Raw genomic sequence first — 21,310 nt, 5'->3', positions numbered from 1 at the left:
TGGGAGGCTGAAGTTTTTTGCTCTGGCGGGCCACCCCTCCAACCCCAGGGATCAGAGCCTTTCTGCTCTTTTCAAGGTTACCTTGAGTAGAACTGCCTCAGTGGGTCCCTCTGTGGGTTCTGTCTCTCAAATATTTAGTTAGTCCTTAGTTTAGAAGTTTTATGAGAGAGCACCTAAGACAGGGTCCTCTCTTGTCGCAATATTTCCTCAAGATAATTTTTTTAAAAGTTTAAAAAGAATGCTTCAATCTGCATTCAGACTCCATCAGTTCCTTCTCTTGAGGGGGATAGCATTTTTTAACATAAGTTCTTCAGAACTGTCTTGAATAACTATTTCTGAGAATAGCTAAATCAATCACAATTGATCATTGTTCTGATTCTGTTTATTTTATTTTGGTTCAATTTATGTAAGTCTTCCCAAATTTTCTTGAAAGCATCCTGCTCTCCATTTCTTACAGCACTATATCAGATGTAATCCCTCTTGTTGAGAAAACAACAAGCCCCCCCCCCCCTTTGTTTCCATACTAGAATCAAGGAACATTGGAACTAGAAGGGAACTCAAAGATCACCTAATCCAGTTTCTTCATTTTGTAAATCAGGAAATTGAGACTTAAGAGAGGAAAAAAGAACCTGCTCAAAGTAACAGTGAATTAGTGATATAGTTTCTAGATAATAGGCCTCCTCCATCCCAAGCAGGGTTTTTCTTACACTCAAAGCTGACTCCTATCTCTGTTTATGTAAATTAAAAAAAATGAACTTAACACACAAGAGAAAGATCATTTTTGCACATGCACAGAAGAACACAAAATAGGACTATATATGAAAGCATAAATCTCCATTTCATGCCACATTTTAGAAAGTATATAATAAATTTCTTTGATTACTTTCAAAACTGTCCTAGTCTCTGCTTCCTTAACTTCCTTCTGTTCACTTCTGTGCATTTTAGCAAAAAGTTTCAATGGCCCTTTTTTTTGGCATCAGTACTACTAACTTTCCCTCTCCCTGTAATGGTACCCCTTCCCCAACTAAAAATAAAAGGAGAAAACAAACTTGCAACAAATAAATTCAGGAAGCAAAACAAATTCACATAGTAGTTAAGTTCAAAAATGTAAGTTTCTTTTTGTCCCTAAAGATCTGTCAGCACCTACTGTTCATCATAATCCTCAGAAATAATAGTTGACTATTGCAATGATCAGAGTTCTTGAGTCTTTCAAAGTTGCTTTTTCTTTACAATGTTATTGTTCTTGTATAAAATGTTTTCTGAGTATTGCTCACTTTACTCAGCTATTTTTTGCAATTGGGTCTTGTCATTTCTTGCAATGCAATATTTAATTACAATCATATATCACTATTTGTTTGGCCACCTGCAATCAATGGGTATCCTTATAGATTCTCATTTTCCCCATTTTAATCTTTCCCTTCCAAATCAAAGTTTTTGAATATTTTGGGGTTTGTTTTTATTACCTTCTAAGTATTATCCTTTCTCAATACTACCCCCTATTTTCATTCATTTCCCTATTGGTTTTGATGTATTTATACACCAAACTGTCAATGTGTTCAGTCCTCATTTGTTCATTTCAGATAAATGATGTTCATCTGATGCCTGTTCCTCCCATCTCAGGGTTCTTGACTCAGTAAGAAGACAGATTAAATTCAGTTTTGTGCCGATAGTAACAATCCAAAGTGCTTTTATGATACCCTGGAGTCTATTTATGGGACAATGGATCTTATCCACTCAGTGTGGGGAGCCCCATTGATTAGTGATTGAGACAAGATCCTAGAGAAATTGGCTGAACACTTTCATGGTGTTCTTAACAGACCATCAGCAATTAATATGGAAGCCACTGACCATTACCTCAAATTGAAGTGAATCTGTTCTTAGCTGAAGCTCCAACTGAAGAGGAGGTTTTGAATGCTATTAGGCTCCTTTCATGTAGCAAAGTGCTGATTTTATTCCAGTTGAGATTTACAAGGTGGGGGGGGTCCACTACTCATACAAAAGCTGATTGAAATTTTTGTGGTTATAGCTCATGAAGATGTCTCCATGAGTCTCCTTTCAAGAGGCAAAGCACCTGGAGCTGATTCTATAAGGTGAGGGATCCATTGCTCATCCAAAAGTTGGCAAATTTTCCAGGTTAGAAGTTTGTCCCCCAAGAATTCAAGGATGCCTCCATCATCCATCTCTATGAAAGATTGTTCTGTGACAATCCCAGGGATATTTCTCTTGGAAGTCTCCCCTACCTTCAGTGGACTGAGCACTCAGGGCTGTTGCCTGGAGGCTCTTGCTTGTGGGCTTTGCACTGACCTTACTGACTCCTGTAACCACCCTGAGGGCCTGGGCTTCCGTGCTCGTTCTGGCAGAGGTCCCCCGCTGATCCTACAAGTTGTGCCTGGTGCTCCCCAGGTGTAGGTCGGGAAATTGCCCCTAGTGGCCATGAGCTGTGGCTCCCAGGCACCCTGGGGCTGCCTTGGGGAGGCTGAAGTTTGTTCACTCTGGCAGGCCGCCACTCTAACCCCATGGAGAGTAGCCTTTCCACTACTTTCCAGGTTACCTTGATCCGGAGAATTGCCTCACTGGATCTTTCTGTGGGTTCCATCTCTGAAAAATTTAGTCATAATTTTAAGGTTTTTGAAGATTATGGAGAGAACACCTAGGAGAGGCTCTTCTCCTGTCACCACCTTCCCCAAATACCCTTTGAAGACATTAATGTATTGAAGAGACTTTTATTTCTTTTCTCCCTAATAGAATGTTAGCACTACATCATCATACAGTCCTTTCCAATTCCTAAAATAAATTTACCTTCTTAGGCTTCTCCTGAATCTTGTATTTGGATTTCTGAGTTCCTATTTAATTCTGGTCCATACATCAGAAATGCCTGAGAATCTTCCATCCCAGGCCATATGGTTTACACTCAGCTTTTCTGAGTAAGTTACTCTTGGTTATAAGTGTATATGTTTTGCCTTTTGGAATATCATGGAGTAATATCTCTCATTTTTAGTAGAAGCTGCTAGGTCTTATGTGACCTTGATTGTTATTCTTTGGTACTTAATATTTATCTCCTTCATCTCCTTTATCTTCCTTCATTTTGATCAAAACGTTTATGCAATCTGTGAAGAATTCATATTTTCCTTTGAGACTCTGCTTGCATTTGTTGTGGAATTGCTCTCCTTTTGGGAGACCTCTAGATTTGCAATAATATTTGATACAAGATGATGTTATCTTTCATTTACATGTTTCTGAGTTTCTGTGCTGGCACTACTTTCCATGTTAAGGCCTGCCTTGCATCTTTGAATAGTATTTTGAGCAAGAAAATCCAAAGTCCTAGATTTTCTATGTCCTCTCTGGCATCACAGAACAGAATGGGAGTTCCAAATGACTGATCTGTTTGTTTTGTTCCTTAGAACTGACATGAATCAAGCCTCTTGACAGATTTTGGAGCAACAGAACCCACCAAAGAACATCTTTAGCAAGGTCTGTTACAGGAGTGTGAGTGTGAACATACCCAGGGCACAGAACAAAAATCCACAGTGCTGGTAGCGAGGTAAGGTAGGCACTAACCTGAGATCCTCAGCTGTGGGAGTAGAGGCTTTTTGTAACTCAGAATCAGTGAGTTGGTTGTGCATTGGGTAGGCTGGGATAGCTCAAGTGTGGGTGCCCAGGACCCCCATCCAGTTCAACCCTGATAATGAGCCCCTGGCATTCCCAGTCTGGGGGACAGATGGCTCAGAGATAGCCCCAGGTATCCCTACCTTTCCCAATCACCCAGGGGGGTGGATGGCTAACATCTTTAGTGCAGACAGTTCAGACAGAGTCTCTGATGTTCCTTACCAGTTGGTCCACTGAGCAACCCCCTGGAGTTCCTAACATTGACAGTCCCAGGCCAGAAAGCAAGTCTCTAGGGCTCTCAACACTGAAGGTTTACCAGTGAGCCCCAAGAACCTTGGGATAGTGCTCAGGAACAAAGCCCAAAATGAATAAGATTGATTAGAGAAAAGCAGGGTCTATTGAAAGTCACCCTGGAAGGGGCGGCTAGGTGGCGAAGTGGATAAAGCACCAGCCCTGGAATCAGGAGTACCTGGGTTCAAATCTGGTCTCAGACACTTAATAATTACCTAGCTGTGTGGCCTTGGGCAAGCCACTTAACCCCATTTGCCTTGCAAAAACCTAAAAAAAACAAAACAAAAGAAAGCAAAAAAAACAACAACTATAAAACGCCTTTCACACAAAGAAACTTTCAACTAAATAATTAGGCAAATGTCAATTGCTCATGGATAGGCTGAGCTAATATAATAGAAATGACAATTTTAACCTAAATTATTTATTCAGTGCCACACCAATCAAACTACCAAAAAAGTACTTTATTGAAATAGTATCTAAATTTATATGGAGGGATAAAAGTTCAAGAATATTAAGGTAATTAATGAAAAAATTGCAAAGAAAGGTAGGCTAGCCATACCAGATCCAAAATTATATTTTAAAACATTAGTCATCTAAACAGTTTGGTACTGATTAAGAAATATAGTGGTTTAGATTGTGGAATAGATTAGTTGCAAGAGAAACAGACTAAAATAATCTGCTGTTTGATAAATCCAAAGATTCCAACTTTTGGGATAAGAACTCACTCTTTGATTAAAAACTGCTGGGAAAACTAGAAGAAGCAGAAACCAGGCATAGACAACATCTTATACTCTAAACCAAGATAAAGTTGAAATGGGAACAGGATTTAGACATAAAAGGTGATATTATAGCTCAAATTAGAAAAAAGGAATAGTTTATCTGACAGAGCTATGGAAAGGGGAGCAGTTTATGATTACAGAAGATTTAACATTATAAAATACAAAATTGGGGCAGCTAGGTAGTGCAGTGGATAGAACACCAGCCCTGAAGTCAGGAGTACCTGAGTTCAAATCTGGCCTCAGACACTTAATAATTACCTAGCTGTGTATCTTGCGCAAGCTACTTAACCCCATTGCCTTGCAAAAATCTAAAAAAAATAATAAAATGCAAAATGAATAATTTTGATTACATTAAATTGAAAAATCTTTTGCACAAATAAAACGAATGCAATCAAGATTAAAAGGAAAGCAGTAAGTTGGGAAACAAGTTTTACAATTAGTGTTTCTGACAAAGGACTAGTTTCTAATATATATATACACACACACACACACACACATATGGTCAATGGATAGAAAAATGCAACTCGCATATGAAGAAATTAAAGTTAAATCATTATTGATTAGAAAAATGTAAATTTAAACAACTCTGATATACCACCTCACTTCTTAAAAAGGAAAATAATCAACACTGGAGGTGATGTGGGAAAACTGGGATACTAATGCATTGTAAGTGAAGTTGTGAACTGATCTAACCTTTCTGGAGAGAAATTTGAAATTATACCCAAAGGGCAATAAAATTGTGCATAACCTTTGATCCAGTAATACCACTATTAGATCTGTATCCCAAAGAGATCACAGAAAAGGGTAAAAAAACTCACATATATGAAACTATTTATAGGAGATCTTTTTGTAGTGGCAAATGGCCATCAATTGGGAAATGGTTGAACAAATTGTGGCACGTGAATGTGGTAGAATCTTATTATTTTAAAAGAAATCAAAAGGGGAAGAATTTCAGAATAGCCTTGAAAAATATGCATGAACTGATGCTTAATGAAGTAAGCAGAGCCAGAAGAACATTGTACACACTACTAACAACATTGTTTGATGATTAACCATGATGGGCTTGTTCATTGCAGCAGTACAATAATCAAAGATAAAAAGACTTGTGATGTTAAATACCATCCACATCCAACGAAGACCAAAACTCACCATTTTCAATTTTTAAAAGTTGTCTTATGTAATATATTTTTTCTAATTTTTTTCCCTATTTGGATGTTTCTTCTTTCACAACATAATTTATATAGATTTATGTTTAACATAGTTATACATGTATAACCACACATGTATAATCTATTAATTAGAGGGAGGAGGGAAGGAAGAGAGGGAGAAAAATGTGAAATTCAAAACCTTGTAAAAATGATTGTTGAAAACTATCTTTGCATATAGTTGGAAAAATAAGCAAGTAAAATATTTAAATGGAGGCTGGATGGCTGGATGCTTTTCAAAGACACAGAAGGTATTCATGCTTTAAGCGGGAATTAGATGACCTCAAGGATCTTTGCCAGCTCTGAGATTCTGTTTCTAATTGTCCAAAATCATAATAGGCTATAATAAAGCTGATAAGAATTATGAGACTGGAGTTCAACAATTTTGTCTTCTTTTATATTTACTCATATACTTTATAAGTATATTAAAATGGAACATGTCAGAAAATTGATACTGATTAAAGCATAACCAAGTTAGTTCAGTGCTATAGACAACCTGTCAAGAAAATACATTTTTCAGTTCAATAAACATTTATTAAGCCTCCATTTGCAAGGCTCTGAGGTTGGCACTGGGGATACAAAGATGAAAAACAATATAATCCATAAAGCTCAACCTAGGCTTTCAAGGAGCCTACTGTATAATTTAATCCAAACATCAAATCTGGTGCCAGGAGGAAGAGTCTTTGTCTGAGAATCAGTCTGGTACATGAACAAGTACTTGGATGTATTCATGTTTAGATCATAACTTGCTCTTGACGGTTCTGTGTATCTTGACAAAGAATCTCTCAGAGGATGAAATGAGATCATTTAGGTCATATTCAACATCAAAGGAAGGTCTCTTTTGCAAAACAATGAGAGCAGTCAGTAGTGCGAACCTTGCTGTCAACCCCCAGATTTGATAGATTGCTTGATTTTGGGGATTTTTGTAGTCAAAGCAATGAACAAGACAATGGTGACCAAAAATAGTTGAGTGAAAGGAAAAGTGTGTGCGTGGATTCAGGAAATACTCCAGAGGCATCAGGAACACCTCGCTCACTTCATGTGGATTAGGCTGGGCCTGGAAGGAACTGTCTATAAATCCCACAACTGGGGTTATCATGGCACCATTCTGAAAGGGGAGCATAGCCAAAGAAAAATTAGGACAAAATGAATCAAAAGTTCTTTCCAACTTCTATCAAGTCCAATAATGAAACACTTTCAAATATGCTGAAGGAAATTATAAAACTGTGCTGAGTCCACTATATATTTATGCTAATGTCTATACAGCAAGCCTTTCATCTTTGATTAATTCTAATACATTCTTCACAATGCCTATTTTAAACCTTTGTTTTTCTCCTCAGGTATCCAACTCTACCCCTTTCTCACAGCATATGATCTGTCATAAAAAAGACCATCCAACATGAGCTTTCCCACCTCTGCTCATATTTCACTCACACATTTTTCAATGTCCTCACCCAAATCAAAGGGAGTATTCCTCTTTCTTGCTAAACTCCCCTTCATGTGTACTATTGATTCCAGCATCCCCTTCCATTCTTCCAAGACCTTTCTTTATCAATCATGATGCATTTCCCAGGAATCTTCACTTTCTTCTTATCTACTGCCACCATGGAGGCAGTTAGATGATACAGTGGGTGATTCAATGGGCCTGGAGTCAAGAAGAACTGAGTCGAAATCTAGCCTCTGACATTTACGTGCTGTGGGGGACCCTAGAAGAATCACTTTGCATGTATCTGCCCCAGTTTCCTACCACCCACTCCCAGGTGTTTCATAAAGCAAATATTGTTCAATGCCTGACATGTAGTAGATGCCTATTAAACGCTTGTACTCTCCATCCTCCACCTCTCCCAGTCCTAGTTTTGACCCATCATTAAGTGATTGTCTTTTCTCCTTATAAAACCTGCCAAAATTCTAGTTTGACTCCTCTTGTGAAATAATTTTCTCCAAGCTTCTCCAGACTCTGTATCACTAAATCCAATGAGGTTTTCCCCTTGCCTCTCTTTTGTGATTAAAGATTTAGAACTAGAGGTCATCTAAATAAACTTCTTCATTTTCTATATGAGAAAACTGAAGCTGAGAAAGGTTAAGGGATATGTCCCAGGTCTGGTAAAAGAAGTCTTTTCAGTTTTAGTTTTTTTCCTCTGTAGAATGATGGGTTAAGAAAAAAAATACTCTTAAGGTCCCTTCCAAATTAAAATTGTCCAATATGACTTTTTTTCCCTAGCATTACATTATTTCCCTCCATATATAAGTACTCTCTTGTAGCCAAACTGAATTACTTGCATGTTATGTTTCTTAAATAATGTGAGCTTCCTCTGTGTATTTGCTTATGCTATTCTCTCTCTCTCTCTCTCTCTCTCTCTCTCTCTCTCTCTCTCTCTCTATATATATATATATATATATATATATATATATATAAATAAAATCATCTTTTCACTTCTGCCTGCCACCACTCCCTTATATAGATTGCATTCCTCTGGTAGAATTAGAAGCAACTTGAAAGCAGGCCTTTTTAAACTTAGTTTTTACTAAAAAAAGGCAAGTTTGCAAGCTTCTTCACTTCTGAACTAAGCACTTAGTATAGTTCTTGGACATAAGTACTTGGAGGATATTCTATTTCTTTCATTCTCTCTCTCTCTCTCTCTTCCCCTCCTCTGTTTTTCTGTCTCTCCTTCAATCACTCTATATCTTTCTCTCTCCCTCTTCTTCTTTTCTCCTTTCTTACTTCTCTCCTTTCTTCCTTCTCTCCATCCCTTCATGTGCTGTCATTCTACTTTTTCTTCAGGGATCAAACTAGTTCAAACCACCTCTACCATAAAGACTTCTCTATGCCAAATGGAATCTAGAAGTTCTCTCCTATTCCTTTGGGTTTTCAGAGTAGTTTTTATCTTTTCTTATGCAATATGATATTTATTTTGTATTAGAGATCTCCAAAAATATGTTCCTTACTAAACTGTAAGTCAGAGACCAAGTCTTACTCAATTTTCTGACATTCAATACTAAGCAGAGAATCCTTTACAGAACATATTTAATATTGAACCAAATCTGCCTTAGCTCTACTTACCCTTCTCAGCAGTAAAGGTAGAAAGGGAAGGGAAGGTTTTGTACTAGGCAGTAAGCCTCATGGGGCTCCCAATCTGGTATAGAGACAGACGTAAACATATAAAGTGCAGTATATGATCAAGAGGAGATCAGTTGAAGGGGAAATCATTTCTACTTATACACTATAGAAGGTTTCAAAGAGACAGAGGCATTTGAACTGGGCCTTGAAAGATGAATAGGATTTTGATAGAAGAGAAACCATTTTAGAAACAGGAATAAAATCAATAAGATCACAGAGATTTGTTTGGGTTGGTGAATAATCTGCTTTGGAAGAAATAAAGATAATATATTGTGTAATATATAGAGATAAAGTTGGAGATGTTTTAATTAACTGTGAAAGATACTGAATGCTAGATAAGGAAACATTTATTTTGTAGACAACAAACAGTAAAAGAAAAGTCTAGTTGGAAGAATAATGCCTTGATCTGTCATGTATATGAGGAAGCCTGTTTGGCTAGCATGTGAAGGATAGGCTGGAGGGAAGAGAGACTAGAGACAGAAAGATGACCGAGAGGAAGTGATTACAATAGTACAAATGAAAAGCAATGAGAACTTCAACATACTGACAATGTGAATAGATGGTTAGACCTGTTAATTGTTCTCTCTTACCAGGACATTGGCTGGCTTCCATTTTCCAGACAAGATATGATTCTATCTGAATATTTTAAATAATACAAATATTTCCTTTTAACTAAGATCCAGAAGGCTGGATGTCCAGGGTAAAAGTGGTTGTATAACCAAGTCCTCACAGAACTAATTTTTCAAGAGAACTTCCTTGGAATTGGTTTGTTCCCTGGGAGTCACCTCAAATGTCTGACAGCCTGCCTTGCCTTTTCTCCTACCCCTTCTGTAGAAGGACAAAGGCAGTATGATTAGGAACCAGGATAACGAGTTTGAGACCCGGATGAGACTGTTGTGTCATGCAACTTGAAATGTCCTTTACCCTCTCTGGGCTCATTTCTTTTTGAGGGCATTGGGAGAGATATTCTCTCACATTTTAGTATCTCTGCTGTCAGGTTTCTTTAAGCTTAGATGTTCTGTGTTCTGATTTTCTTTGCAGCTCTGACATTCTATGAATATACAAAACCATGTAACTTACGAACATCTTATGGGTTTATAGAGTTATTTGTGCAATAGCAATGCTATGAATGATTGGACCATTCTCAGAGTGAAGCTTTATTTAATTACTGCCTGAAAATAATCAGAGATCTGGGTGGTCCCCTAGTCCAGTCCCTACCTAAAATGTAAGTCTCTTCTATCTTCCTCACATATAACCTCTCAGCCTCAACTTGAAGTCTTTGGATAATAATAATTAGCTATGTGACCATGGGAGGAGTCACTTCCCCTCTTTGGGTCTCAGCTTCCTAATATATTAAATTAGGGCATCAAGCTGTATGACCTCCACGATCCCTTCTAGTGTTATGGTTGTAATACTGGGTTTGGAGTCAGCGAACCTGGTTCCTAATTTTGACTATGATACCTAATTTTTTATGTCATGTTGGACAAGTTATAACCTTTCTAGGGCTCAGTTTTTCCATTTGTAAAACAAGTAGAGGCGGAGTGAGGGGACTGAGTAGATAATCTTTAAAATCCCTCATATGAATCCTGATTCTCTGAATACTTCAACTGAACTTCCTATAATATCATTTCTACTTCCCTTAGAATTCTGGTTTCCTTCTTCTGGATACATTCCTATTAATGTCCTTTCTAAAATATGCTGCTGAAAACTGAACACTGTTCTCTCTATATGAATGATCTTAACAAGACAGTATGAAGCAGGACTATCACTTCCATACCTCTGGATACCATGCTTTTCTTATCACAGTCTAAGAATATGTTAGTCTTTTTATCCATCACAGTATTGCCTTGTAATAAGCTTGGAGGAAACTAAAATCCCCAAGCCATTTAAATATGACTTTTTATCCATCACAGTATTGTTTCATAATAAGCTTGGAGGAAACTAAAATCCCCAAGTCATTTAAATATGAACAATAGCACATCAGATCTTATTGTTAGAGAGATCTTATAGTTCATTTAATCCAATGAGGTCATTTTATGGTCCAGAGAATTTAAATAACTTGCTAGTAAATGCCAAGACTCAAGTCCAGATCTCCTAATTCCGAGTCTGAAGAATTTAGATGTTTTATTATATGACTTCCAAGTCTCTAAGTTCTCCTTTGTTGCCCAACTGTAATGGAGAGGTGACCCTCGGAGTCCTGAAGATTCTGCCAGGAATGAAAGTTCTGACAGATCGTGCTAAGTTGTAAATAGGAGCAACTGAACTAAGTGTGGAAAGAGCTGGCTATCTAAGAAATAATCTTTCTCAGTGGATATCACTCATTAATGTTATCTAAGGGGAAGTTATGATCTCTATTGACTAAAGGAATAACCACATCAGTAAAACAAAGAATTATTTAAAGTTTTAATATATACCTTACATTTACTGCTACCACATTTCACATTTTTGGTACCCACCCAATTAATTCTGTCATTCTTCCTTTCTAGCTCCATGTCATCTTAAAAATATTAGGATATCTTATGATCAGGATACAACTGAGGACAAAACTATTGCTTCTGGTCCAGAACTTTTTTCCCAAAGGGATGTAAAGATTTTACCAGAAACAAAGGAAGTAGAAGCATGCAAAACCCAACAAATTTAATTGTGATCAATGAAATGGGAAAATGACAAATGATGAAGGCAAAACAAAAATTTGAGAAAAAAAGGTCTGATACAATAAGATCTATAACAACAAGGGAAGGGGATGCTAGACATAGTGTCAGTTAAGAGATGAAGTCCCACACTGTCTCAGAAAGGCTTAGCTCTTACAAGAATATAGATTTCTTTCCTTTGAGTGAATTCTTTGTGGATGATAACACTGCTTTGATCAGAGACACATCAGAACCATGGTCAGTGATTCATTCAATGGTTCAGCACTGAGGCAGTGGACAGTGCCATGCAGTTGATAACTGAGAAGCTAGCTCAGCCTTATTACCATTGGCTGAAGGAGGAGGACCAAGGCTATATAATATTTTAAATACTTTAAATGCCAAGAAAACTACCCTCTAAGTCTTTTCTCTCTAGACTAAGCATAATCAGGTCCTTTAACCTATCTTCATATGATTAGAGGTCTCTAATCTCCTCATTATTCTGGTCATCCTATGGATGTGCTCCAGTTTGTCAAAATCTTAAAAACATGCTACTCAGAGCTTAACTAAAATTCTAGATGAAGTTTAACCAGGGTAGAGACAATAGGGCTATCATCTCCCTCATTCTGGATGCCATGTTTTTTGGGGAAGGGGTATCACAAGAGAAAGTTGGAAAAACATGAAATTTTAGCCTATACCTTGCTTACAGTAGGCACAAGACGACAGATGACTTCTACTTGATTTGGCTGAAGTCCAACCTCCTCCTGAGCTTCCCGGAGAGCTGTGGCTATTTCATCTTTGTCTCCTGGTTCACTCTTTCCCCCTGGGAAGCAGACTTCCCCTGGTGAGGTACGTAACTAAATATTAAATGAAAATTACTAGATTATTTAGCTATGTAGTTATTCATTTGGCAGAAATTAAAACTGTCTATCAGTCAGAAGTGCACCAGATAGTTCAATGTGGAAAGTTTAATCACCAGAGACCTGGACACCAAGCTCTTGAATATTTTTAGTCAATATTTATGAAAACTGACTGATAAGATGGCTAAATTTGGTGGACAGGGAACTGGAACTAAAAATATCATTAGCCTTACGAAATGTTCAAAAAGAACAGAATACTGAAAAATCTAAGATTCATTAAGTGACTTAGTTAAAAAAAGACTTAAGGAATTGCCTAAAGCACACAGATGTCAAATTACTTATCCAGGGTAAGACAGCTATAATATGACAGAGTAGGATTTGAAGCCAGGTTTTTCTGACTTCAGGTTTAGCACTCTATTCACTGTGTTTCTATTAATCTAAGGCAGGTTAAAGAAAAATACTTTATAAATAGTGCTTTCCTCGTAATAAAAGATGAGAATGCAAAAATGATGATCCTTTCCTTTGAAAAAGGACAGAAAAAAAGTTAGAAATTAGATAGTAAGAAACGGAAATTTTCAGGTAACAAGTATTTATGAAACTTCTACTATTTGCAAGACTTTGGGGAAGATTTTTTTTTTTTAAATGTGCATTTCTAGAAAAGTTTCTATTTTCCAAAACTTTCCTAAAAAAAGCAATCCGAAGGGGCAACTAGGTGGTACAGTGGATACAACACCAGCCCTGGAGTCAGGAGGACCTGAGTTCAAATCCAACCTCAGACACTTAATAATTGCCTAGCTGTGTGACCTTGGGCAAGTCACTTAGCCTTAAATTAAAAAAAAAACCAAATCAATCTGAGCTAAGTACTGTGGTATGATTATACCCATTTTCCAGAGAAGAAACTGTATTTAGAGAGGACAAGTGTCCTTGATCAAAGTCAAAGGACTATAAGTGGCAGTGTCAGAACTTAGATTCAAATCCACTGATTACAAAGTCACTAGACACCATATCATTTTGCAATTTCAAATTTTAATGTATGCAATAGCCACATCTTATACAAGGAAGTATATATTCTTGCATAAGATGTGGTCATTACACCTGTGAAATGAATTCAGGCAGAGATGTATCAAGGCGAGTATTATTAGGTCAAGCTCTAAGATCAGTTAGGTGGAACCCATATTTGTAGAGAACCAAGAATTCTGGTTAATCAGTTTGGATTTGATTAAGTAGAAAGTAGAAAGTCACTGAAGGTCTTTGGGTAGCAAAGTGACATCATTAGATCTGTGCATTACAAAGTTATTGTTTTTAAATTTTTATACATTTTCTTTTTACATCAGTTATTTCTGCTTGTCTAATCCCCACTAGCCCAGTAAGCTTTCCCTTAAAATTGTGGGCCAGGGGGTGAGGGGAGGAACACTAAAAGATACAGTAGCTAAGTCTGACAGTGTTTATCGTATTAGGAAAATTATCTTTGCAGATTTGGGAAGGATGGGAATATAGAAGGAGGCTGAAGGCAGAGAGACCAGTAAGGAGTTTATTGTGATAATCCAAAAAATAGTCTAAATGGTGTGGCAAATGCTCTGACTCTGGGACACCTTTAGACTACATGATCCCTATGTTTCTCTCCAATGATTGTTTTCTGTGACTCTTGGATCATCAGCCTGAGATAGAGAGTGGAGAAACAGTTATAACAGAGGAGGTTATTATAAATATTCACATAGTTTATAAATTTATAGTATTTGAAAATGGAAATATGAAATCATATAATCAATCTCATTTTACACATAAAGACACTGAGGCCCAGAATTAGATAATGTTCATAAAGTCAAACAACTAGCAGGTCATTTAATTTCAGATGCAGAGATTTTCCCACTAAACTACAACAATTTATAAGATAATTAATTTAAACATTTTCATCAATCCATTTAAAGATTCTTCTGGGGACTTTTGTGCTAATAACTATGAGTTTTAAAATGTAGTTTAATGAACTAAACTAGCAGTGTTCCCTTTACCCCTTTACTAACAATAATAGTTTATATTTACACAATAATTTAAGACTTTAGAAAGTACTTGATATGCATTATGGCCTCTATTCAATATAAAAATATAAAGGTTATTTTGTGAGGGAATGAATTTCTCATACTGGAGATCTTTAATCAGAGGCTGGATGACCACCTGAAATTTTATGGAAGAAATTCCTACTTTAGGTAAGGGTTGGATTAGAAGCTCTCTGAGATTCTACAATTCTAAGTACTTAATTGCCTATTACATGCAGGAAGTAGATGTCTAAAATGTGGCCTCCTACCTCCTGAACCTTAGAGATTGGGAGGAAAGATAGATGTAATGGCAAGAAAGCAGATCTAACAAGAATGACCAATCTAATTAAATGCTATAGGTTTTGTAAGAATCAAGGTGGATTGGAATACTTAAGTAAAACTTGACAGAAGAAGAGAGTGTAATTACATGTCCATAATGAAACATATTAAATTTCCCCCAAAACCCTCTTTACATTTAAATTCTATTACTGGCACTGCCATCTCCCAATCACTTGTTTTCACACTGTAGATGTCATTTTTGACAACAGAGTAATGATTTGCTCTAATTTTCACAGCTAGGGGAGGCTAGGTAGTGCAGTGGATAAAGCACCAGCTTTATCCTGGAGTCAGGAGTACCTGGGTTCAAATCTGGTCTCAGACACTTAATAATTACCTAGCTGTGTGGCCTTGGGCAAGCCACCCCATTTGCCTTGCAAAAAAAAAAAAAAACCTAAAAAAAAATTAATAATTTTCACAGCTAACAAGAGTCTGAAATAGAAAATGAACCCAGGTTTTCCTGTTGTCAAGTCCAATGTTCTATCTACTATCCTATATTGCTTTATAGAAGAGGCACAACTTAAACTGATCTTGAAAGATGGATAGGGTTTCAATATACAGAGACTATCTTCAGGATAGGATTTTCAATATACAGTGTATATTGAATAATAGAGCACTGGCCTTGGAGTCAGGAGGATAGGAGTTCAAATCTGGTCTCAGATGCTTCACACTTACTAACTATATGACCTTAGGCAAGTCATTTAAACCTGATTTTCTCCCATCCACAGGGCCATCTTCAATAGTTCTGATTCATATCTGGTCCCTAGACCCAGATGACTCTGGAGGAAAAAGGGGAGGGGGGTGCACCCCCTCACTCAAATCCAAGTCATGTGCTTGTCATGGCATCACTTCCCCTAATATCATGAACTTCTTCAAGAATGAAGGACAAAAAAAAAGACAAAAAAAAAAATGAAGGACAAAACATCATCTTTTACATGACTTTTGCCTTGACCATGCCACCGCTATAGTGTAGGCCCTTAACACCTTAAGCCTGAATTATTGAAATACTTTTGTTTTTTTGATATTCCTGTCTCAATGAATCTGTCCATCCTCTGTTCAGGTTTTTTTTTTCTTTTTTTAGGTTTTTGCAAAGCAAATGGGATTAAGTGGCTTGCCCAGGGCCACACAGCTAGGTAATTATTAAGTGACTGAGACTGGATTTGAACCCAGGCACTCCTGACTCTAAGGCCAGTGCTTTATCCACTATGCCACCTAGCCACCCCTCTGTTCAGCTTTCAAAGTGATATTCCTAAAGTGTAGGTCTGAGCATGAAATATATCCCCTCTTCCTTACCCCACCCCCCCAACTCTCTTCAATAAAGTTTTAGATGCTCTCTATTACTTCTAGGATCAAATATAAAACCTTCTGTTTGGCCTTTAAAGCCGCTTTTTGTAACTTGACTCCTTCCTACCTTTCTAGTGTTCTTACACTTTATACCCTATCATGTATTGTAAAATGCAGTGACACTGGCCACCTTGCTGTTCTTCACATCATTAATGATTAGTATTAGTCTGAACATCTAAATAATGCTAAATTTCACTGAACAAACATTATTGAGATTTGAGATAATCTAGATCATGTTGCTTTATCTTGTTTAATTAGAATAGCATATAACATTTTATTAATGTTTTGCTAACATCTAGATAAATTATATCTTTAGCAGATTTACTAGTCTAGGGACAAAATTAAAAAAAAAACCCAAATGATATTAGCCTGATGTGATGTGTTTTTGATGCCATACTAGCTCTTGGTGAATTCTTTTCAATATATTTAGAAACTATCCTTTTAATAATACATTTTAGAATTTTGCCAGCAATCAAAGTCAAGCTTATCAGATCATCGTATTTCTTTTTTGGAACTAAAAGATTTCTAATTATCTTCCCTATGTGAATTAATAGATCTCTTAACTATCTCAAATTATCCTTAATCTAGGAAAAAAAACTATTACTTAAGACCTGTCAAAGTTATTTATAACAACTTGAATGAAAACTGATTTTTTCCACTTATTTAAATATTAGAACTGAAAGGGAACAATCTCTTCAGTGAGCACTGAGTGTTACCTGCAATAGAATGCAAGCTATTTGTGGCAAAAATGGGTTCATTTTTATATTTGTATTTCAGCACCAGCACAGTGCCTGGTACAGGTACATTAATAAATGTTTATTGATTAATTATGGAAATGGAAATCTCATCTCCAAAACACCTCAGGTCCCTGGGCCTCAATTCCCTAAATGATAAAATAAAAAGACTGGACCAGATAATCTCCTTTTAGTCCTAAATCCAATCATTCATTCAGCTTCCACTTGTAGACATCCAATGACTCACCTAGGAAATTCACCTTCTCCTTAAGTTGCAAATAATGTATTTTTGATTACTATAATTATTGAAAAAATCTATTATTTTGTGCCTAACTCTATAAATTCCATCTAGAAACTGTTGCTCTTTTCATTGGGGCCCAGGAAAACTAGTCTAATCTCACTTTTTATAAAACAGTCTTATACTGAAAGTAATGATCTAATCTTGTTTAAATCTTCTCTCCCCAGGATAAACACCCCTTGTTCTTTCAATAAATGCTCATATGTCTTGGTCTCTACTCTCCTCATCAAGGTGGTCACACCAATCTAAACTCAATCCTGTTTGTGAATGTACTCCAGGTGGTATCAAGTACATAGGTATACCATAGGCAGTGTGCAATTGTTTATGGCTATTTAAGAGTCTTAATTCATTAAACAGATATAGAATGAATGAGTGTTTTAGCCTGGACTGTTTTCAATAATTCTATAAAGAGGCAGAGTAGGGTCGTGTGTGGTATAAAAAGGACCAGGTTGTTCTAATTATTTGTGTTAACTTGTAATTCACTTGAGTAATTCATCTGAGCAACATAACCCTGGACAAGGCAACTAGCTTGCCAAGGTTTCAACATTACAAATTAAATGTTGCCACTTTGCTCTATGTGAAGAATTCATAAGAAAAATTACACCAACCTAGCAGTTAAAGGGAGTTCCACAGAAAGTAAATAAGGGGTCAATGAGCAAACAATGAACTGAATTGATATGAACTCAAGATATACAAGGACAATTTATTGTGTTAAAGTGCCAGCAGCAGCACAATAGAAGAAACCCGAGCCTTTGTGGTTGTGTCATAATCTGAGTTTTCTCTCTAAAATGGGTATAATAATAAGTGGTGCTACCTCCCTCCCAATCTTATGAATAAAGTGCTTTATAAACTTGATGTTAGTTATTATTGTTATATTCTTAAGATCACTCTGACGGGGAAGATGCTTCACCTACCTTCTTAGACCGGACTGTGAAGAGCAGATGAATCTTTCCTTCTTTAATCAACAAAGGTAATAGAACTGAGTATTTAGTTGATAAACACTGGGAAAACTTGGTTCCAACATCATGCTTTCTTAAGCGGGCCTTAGCAATATCCTTGGTCAAATTGTTGCTAAGATAAAAACAAATTTATGAATTTTAGCACAAAACTCTTCTTAAAAAGGTCTAATTCTGGACAAATCCCTTTCCCTCTCTGGGTCATAATTCCTTTATGTCAAAACATTTAATAAAAGATTTAATCCAGCTCACTTCTAACTCTTGACATTTTATGTTCTAAGCTCCCTTGAAAACGCACAGAAATTGAAGCAGTGATCACTAAGTACCAATGTGAGTTTGAGAACAGGTATTTATTGATTTATTTCTTTGCTTATTTATTTATTTATACTTGTATTTGGTTACTAGACTGGTAGATCAGAGGAATGCTATAGCTATAGTATACCTGGATTAATAATAAGGCATTGAACAGCATCTCATACTATACTTCTGAATAAAATAAGATGTGGTTGGATTAGATGCTCCCTGTCTGAGGCCAATTTCTTTCAGTCAAAATTCTAAATTAGAGGTTCTTTCCAACTCTACTCTTCTTTGTTCTGAGGTCTTTTTTATGCCTTATACCTATATTTTAAGGTCCTTTAAAACTCAAAATTCCATGATCTGGGAAAACATCCAGGTGTGGGTTTTTTAATGTTCTCTAAAGGCACCTTAGTTATAAGATCCTACTCTTAGTGGGGAATGTTTTTAGAAATCCAATTTTTAAAAGATGTTAAAATCCACTTTCACAAATAAAATTAGCTATATGAGAGCCCTTGAGCAGTAGAATTGAAAACAGGATCTTCAACAGCAGAATCAGATCAAAATGTAATTGGGAAATATTCGACAAAATAAACAAAAATATCATAGAATATAGACAATGTTAATATAGGGTTTTCTAAGTCAATATGTGGCTCATGGGAATCCTCATCTACCTTTATTCAATCAGTTAGACAACACAGACCTAGATGGGGTCAGATAAGTACTAAGAATATTTTCCTTGGATAATTCAGTCAGTTTTAGTTTGCACCTACACTTGTTGTCTTAGTAGCAGTGGTCAGCTCTGAAACATGTGTCTCCCAAATTAGCTATTTGAGCACAAATTCTTTTACATAAGCTATCTTTAGTGTCTTGACCAGCCACTAAGAATTCAAGAAAATAACAACAAGCCTGAAAATAATTATATAAGAGCTGCACTGGACTTTGGAAGTGGCAGAGTTGCAAGGGACCTTTATACTCCCTCTAACAGGTTATCTTTGATAGCAGAGGGTTTTAACTCTCTGTGTGTCACCGATCCCTGTCCAACCAGATTTGGTGAAGTTTGTAAATCCCTTCTCAGAATAATTTGGAATCATGAAAACCTATGTTTAAATCAGGACTTGTGGACACTACCCCTGTGACCCTGAGTAGAACTCACTGTTTCAGTTTCCTCATCTGTAAAATGGGGGGTAATATTATTATTATCATTCAGCCTGTTTCCTCATCTGTAAAATGAAGCAAAAATATTATTATTCAGTCTTTTTCCTCATCTGTAAAATAGGCAGTATTAGTAAAATGAAGCAATAAATGCTATTATCATTCAGCCTGTTTCCTTATCTGTAAAGTAAGGTTTATATTATCATCATTATTATTATTATTCAGCCTGTCCCCCCATTGGAATGACGGGGATAATAAGCACCTACCTACTAAAGTTACTGTCAGGATCAATTGAGATAATGATAACTGTTTAGCATCACAGTGTGTGGCACATGGTAGGTGCAATATAAGTGCTAGCTATCATCGTCATCATTATTATTATTATTGTTATTATTATTCGGCCTCAGTTTTCCCAAATAATCACCAAGCAAGCATCCAGCTCCCAGGGCTGCTGTGGAAGCCGACGGGCGCTATGGAAACGCTGGTTGTTGATATAAACTACACAGGGTTAACAGAATTTCCAAAATATATTAACCAGGAGATTGGAACGTTCCGGGCCTGGCGCGGCGGGGCCACGGTGGCTGGATCACGGACCGGGCCGGCCCGCGGGCACCCGCGCCGCCGCTCCCGGGAGCGACCCCCCAGCCTGAGCCTCGCCCGGCCAGCTCGGGCCTCACCGTGTGCGCTCCATGGGCTCCGGCCGCTCCCTCCGGACAGGCTCGGACGCAGCGGGCAGCGGCGGCGGACCCACGACCCGCCCCGCCCCGGCCGGCCCGGCGTCTCCTTCCGCCTTCCGGTGGTCCGGTGAGCATGCGCAGGGCTGACTCGAGGTCGGGCATGCGCAGACGGGCATTTTTGATTGGGCGACTCTAGGATTCCGTCTCTTCCGCTCCCAACATCCCCCTCCCCCCCCCGCCCGAAAAGTGCGGCCGAACGCGGCCTGAGGGCAGAGCCGGAGAGTGGGCGGAGCCAGCCGGAGCCCGCCACTCCATTGGCCCTTCCCGGCCCCGCGAGCCCCGCCCCTGGCCCTCCCTCCCCAGTGCCCCCCGCACCTTCGCGGGTGCCTGGCGTGCACTCCTCCAACCCCTGCTTGGACCCAAGCAGCCCCCGACACGAATTCTTTCCTGATTTTCCTCAAAAGCTAGGGCTCTTAATCAAGAAGCAATTTTTAAGACAAGACGGAGGATAGATGGATAACAGCTATTTAACTGGATGTTACCTAGGTGATGGACGGATGGATGATAAATAGATGAGATATGTGTATGTGCCTCCACAAGGAGGGCCTTCAACGCACATATGTACTCCCTCAAATCCCCTGTTTTAGTCCTTCAACCTGCTCTCCTCCAATGAGCTACTTCCCAACCCCACATCAGGATGCTCATACCCTCTACCTTGCCATCACATACCAACGGATTTCTCAACCTTCTTTATCCGGGCGTATTCTTTTAACTTTTCACATCTTCCTCTGCTTTCCCTTACAACATCTGGATCTTCATCCTAATTGTGAGCTCCAATCCTTGGATCCCTCAGTTCTCTTCTAAGCAGACTCACCTTTCACTAGCCATTCTGTCCTTCCTAACATCACTATTCGTGAACCAGTTTAACTCTATGTTGTCCCCCTCTCTTAAATCCCTATCACTGATTATGCCTAGCCAAGTCTCAGCCTCCTTTCAT

The 21,310-nt window shown here is 37.8% G+C and overlaps 1 protein-coding gene across 3 annotated transcripts; it reads right to left on the bottom strand.

Annotated features, from left to right (window-relative positions):
* Window positions 1-582: 582 nt before the first annotated feature.
* On the bottom strand, window positions 583-20,445 carry NUDT7 (nudix hydrolase 7). Of its 3 annotated transcripts, XM_074203652.1 has the most exons (5): window positions 20,314-20,426; window positions 19,638-19,704; window positions 18,146-18,302; window positions 12,325-12,483; window positions 588-6,989 (listed from the first exon to the last, which is right to left on the bottom strand). In XM_074203652.1, the coding sequence occupies exons 2-5, from the start codon at window positions 19,685-19,687 to the stop codon at window positions 6,621-6,623; spliced, it is 735 nt and encodes a 244-aa protein (XP_074059753.1). In that variant the 5' UTR covers window positions 19,688-19,704; window positions 20,314-20,426; the 3' UTR covers window positions 588-6,620. The 3 variants fall into 3 exon arrangements, with proteins under 3 accessions (XP_074059768.1, XP_074059753.1, XP_074059763.1); XM_074203667.1 differs by lacking the exon at window positions 12,325-12,483 and having other exon boundaries at window positions 583-6,989; window positions 20,314-20,437; XM_074203662.1 differs by lacking the exon at window positions 19,638-19,704 and having other exon boundaries at window positions 20,314-20,445.
* Window positions 20,446-21,310: the final 865 nt, after the last annotated feature.

This window comes from Macrotis lagotis, chromosome 1 (genome assembly GCF_037893015.1).
Source record: "Macrotis lagotis isolate mMagLag1 chromosome 1, bilby.v1.9.chrom.fasta, whole genome shotgun sequence".
Classification (NCBI taxonomy): domain Eukaryota; kingdom Metazoa; phylum Chordata; class Mammalia; order Peramelemorphia; family Peramelidae; genus Macrotis; species Macrotis lagotis.
This window is presented reverse-complemented; position numbering and strand designations above follow the sequence as displayed.